General features: G+C 47.1%; 1 protein-coding gene across 2 annotated transcripts; it reads left to right on the top strand.

The window, feature by feature from the left end:
- The first annotated feature begins 304 nt into the window (after positions 1 to 304).
- LOC147904332 (uncharacterized) lies at positions 305 to 3,112 on the top strand. 2 transcript variants are annotated; one of them, XR_015542228.1, is made up of 3 exons: positions 305 to 691; positions 811 to 2,163; positions 2,735 to 3,111. XR_015542228.1 is itself a non-coding variant. In XM_087385926.1 (2 exons), exons 1-2 carry the CDS (start codon positions 470 to 472, stop codon positions 2,023 to 2,025), a joined length of 1,437 nt encoding a protein of 478 aa, XP_087242052.1. In that variant the 5' UTR covers positions 305 to 469; the 3' UTR covers positions 2,026 to 3,112. The 2 variants fall into 2 exon arrangements, 1 of the variants encoding a protein (XP_087242052.1); XM_087385926.1 differs by having other exon boundaries at positions 811 to 3,112.
- The last annotated feature ends 565 nt before the right edge of the window (positions 3,113 to 3,677 follow it).

The raw sequence follows: 3,677 nt of genomic DNA, 5'->3' as shown, positions 1-3,677 counted from the left end.
TGGCATTGATTTGAGGGGCATTGGTTGGCAAAGATGAACTCCTGTGTTGCTGCGACCGTCTTGCTTCCTGTCACTTGATCTCTTTCATCAGGGGTCGACAATACCGAGTGATCCTACCCCTCGTTACCTCGTGTGACCCAATCAGAGGGCTCACCTAAAGAAGCCCGGGGGGCGGCTATCCGTTGGGAAAGGGGGGAGAGAGAAAGGAGGGGGGTAAGAAGGGAGGGCCGTTGGATGGGGAGGATCGTAGGGTTAAAGTTTCCCGCCTTGAAAAAAACAACAAAAAGAGGGAAAGGGGGAAAAAAACCTGTAATGCCCTTTTCTTGTTAAAGTGGAATTGTTGCTTCGTCCTCTTACTGTTTTTTCAGTGGCCGCCATAGCCACTCCTCTGTGCCCTTGCTTTTCTTAGTCATCTCCTCTCTTCTAGGGTTTTTGTAGGGTTTTAGCTCCCTCCCTCCCTCCTCCCCCCATGGATTCTGACCAGGGTAAGCTCTTCATCGGTGGTATCTCCTGGGAAACCTCTGAAGATAAGCTCAAGGAGTATTTTGGCTCCTATGGTGAAGTTGTTGAGGCCGTCATCATGAAAGATCGCGCCACCGGTCGCGCCCGTGGCTTTGGCTTCGTCGTCTTCGCTGATCCTTCCATTGCTGATAGGGCTTTGCTTGAGAAGCACACCATCGACGGGCGCGTGGTAAGCTAGCTGCCTGGATCTTCTTTTGTGAGAATTGCTCAGGCCTCGTGTTTTGGAGCGGCTTTTTTTTTTGCTTCGGTGGTTGGTAACTTTGTAGCTCGTTTCGTGATTTTGTAAAGGTCGAAGCAAAGAAGGCCGTCCCGAGAGACGAACAGCAGAATTCTGGCAGAAGCTTCAACACAGGACCTAGGACCAAGAAGATCTTTGTGGGTGGTTTAGCCTCCACTGTTACAGAGGACGATTTCAAGAAGTACTTTGGTCAGTTCGGCAACATAACAGATGCTGTCGTTATGTACGATCATAGCACCCAACGACCTAGGGGCTTTGGGTTCATTACCTTCGACTCGGAAGATGCAGTGGATAGGGTCCTTCAAAAGACCTTTCATGAGCTGAATGAAAAGATGGTGGAAGTGAAACCAGCTGTCCCAAAGGAGCTTTCTACTGGCGGAAGAAATTCCGGTGGTGGATTTGGTGGGGGTGCTGGTAGAGGCGGGTCTTTCAATGGTGGCTACGGCCAAGGATATAACTCTAGCCCTGGAAACTCTTACGGAGGTCGCATGGACAACCGGTACGCAGCACCGGCAGCTGGAAGGGGTGGCTATCCTTCTTATGGACCTGGTGGGTATGGTGCTGCTCCTTATGGATCGGGTGGTGGTTACGGACCTGCCATGAACGGAGGCTATGGCGCCAGTGGCTACCCTGGTGGTGCTGGGTACGGAGGTATAGGTTCCTATGGGGGTGGGTACGGCAGTGCTCCTGTATCCACAGGCTATGCGACTGCTGGTAGTTACGGAACGGGTGCGGCTTCAGGTGGGTATGGGACTGCGCCTGCTGGTCCACGAAGTCCCTGGGGTAGCACTGGGGGAGGATATTCAACCGGGGGGAGCCCAGCTGGATTTGGAGCAAATGGTGGAGGTGCGAGTGGTTATGGAAGTGCTGGGTGGGGTTCTGGTGCTGCTGCTGCTGGTCAGGCAAGCACTGGGACTGCAGGTTACGGAGCTGGTGGTTATGGTTATGGTGCAGGTGATGGTGGATATGGCTCCAGTGCTGCTGGTTTTGGGGCTCGTGGTGGTGGCTATGTTTCGGCTCCTGCAGGTGGAGCTGCAAGCTATGGAGATCCTTACGGTACCTCTGGATATCAAGAAAACAGCTGGAGATCAGGACCTGATTCTCATTCGTCTCCAGCAGCCGGCTCTGGACCAGGAGCAGGTGCCGCATATGGGATTGGTGGTGGTCCGGCTGCTGAAGGCTATGGTGTAGCTGGAAAACAAACACAGCGTGGACCTGATACTCGCTTCAGGCCTTACCCTGCTACAGCTGAGCGGTCTTCTTAATTTCACCAGACTTTCTTCAGCCCTGTCATTACAGGCACCTGGCTCGGAACTTTATTGCAATGATTTGTTGGGACAGAGGATTGAGCCCATACTGAATCTCATGGATGTCGGTTGAATGTTTTGACAGAACTGGATGTGGTCAGTAAGTCCAGACTCTACTGATTTCCCCACCTAGAATAGGCTAGATTATCCAGGAGTAGGTTTGTAATGCAAAGCCTAGGTGAGAATGATTTCCTTGTTTTCAAGTAAGGCCTTTTTACAAGTACGAGAAACAGTTTTTGTATTAGAAGAATGATAGCTATTACCCTGTTTGTTTAGCTTTTGATGTTTACATAGTGTAATCTTAGATTACAGTACTATCCTAAAGTTTCAGAGGAATGTGCACTTGTCATTGTTTGTTTTGTTTTGCGTGTTTAGCTTTAGCAAAAGAATTAAAGAAGTACTCCAGATTGATTTAGCATTTGCTTCTGGTTTGTGCCCTTGTAAGCTAGAATGGTATTGTATTAGGTTTGTCAATGTACAGAACAGGAAGGCCTTGCATCCATTTCACTCTTTGCTTCTTTGAAGAGTACAAGGAGTAGACAACAGAACAGAAGCATTGTTCAGGCCATAGGCTAGACACCAGGAGGAACAATGCAATTCTGTAGGATGAGACAAAGCAAGCTTCTGTGCATAACGCCATTTGGTCCTGAATGTGCCGCATATACAGGAACTGCTGCAGATCATAAGGATGATTTGGGATCGAGCTCTTGGCCGGTGTTTTGGAGCGCCTTTGGGAAGCAAATGACTGTTGGATTCAGAGCCAGATGAAGATATGATTGAGTTGAGCTACCTGTGTTGGATTCAGGGCCAGACAAAGATATGAGTTGATAAACTCTGGTTGGTTGCTTTATGATTTTGGTGCTGAAGATCTTGAGCAAGAGTTGGAAGGTTTACATCGCAAACACTTTGGTTTAGATTGTGAATTATACATCTTGATTGTGACTCATATTTTCCTTCAGTGAATATCTTTTTGTGTGGAAGGCTTTATATGGTGAACATCTTGTTCTGGAATTATAGCTCATGCCTTAGTTTGGCGTTGTACATTGTGGTGGCTTCTGAAACGTTTTTTTTCCTTCTTTTTTTTGGTGGGCGGAGAGAATGTGGTTCTGCTATATGCTTAGGTGGTGTTTTAATATAATTCAGCAATTTGCATTGACTGTACTGCAATTGCTGGCCCAATCAGCATGCGTTGTAGGGCTTAATGTGAAACTGTTCTTTAAGAATTAGAACTAGTCAAGACCTTCGTGTACTATTATCACTTGGACTTGCAGCTTGAAGTTTGGCATCTAGAAATGGAAATCATCCGGTCATCTGTCCCTTTGAACGTGCTCAGTTGACATTGCTTTGACTATATTTTTCATTGGAAAAGTTCTCTTCCATATAATTTGACCTGCTTGGCAAGTAGTAGTTTGTATCTGATATAGCTGTGTACTAGGCATATGTCCTGCTCTCGAACATCAACTCTAGGTTGATGCACTATACCTTGCAAAGACAGTAAGGAATACACTGAAGCAGCACTACTGTTTTCAAAGAAAGTAAATGTAGATAGGGATATTACATTTTAGTCCAGAAATCTGTAGAATGTAATGCTATATGTTGAAGGAAATGGT

Source organism: Dipteris shenzhenensis, chromosome 2 (assembly GCF_047967505.1).
Source record: "Dipteris shenzhenensis isolate YYH24624 ecotype China chromosome 2, Dip_SZ_1.0, whole genome shotgun sequence".
Lineage (NCBI taxonomy): Eukaryota > Viridiplantae > Streptophyta > Polypodiopsida > Gleicheniales > Dipteridaceae > Dipteris > Dipteris shenzhenensis.
This window is presented reverse-complemented; position numbering and strand designations above follow the sequence as displayed.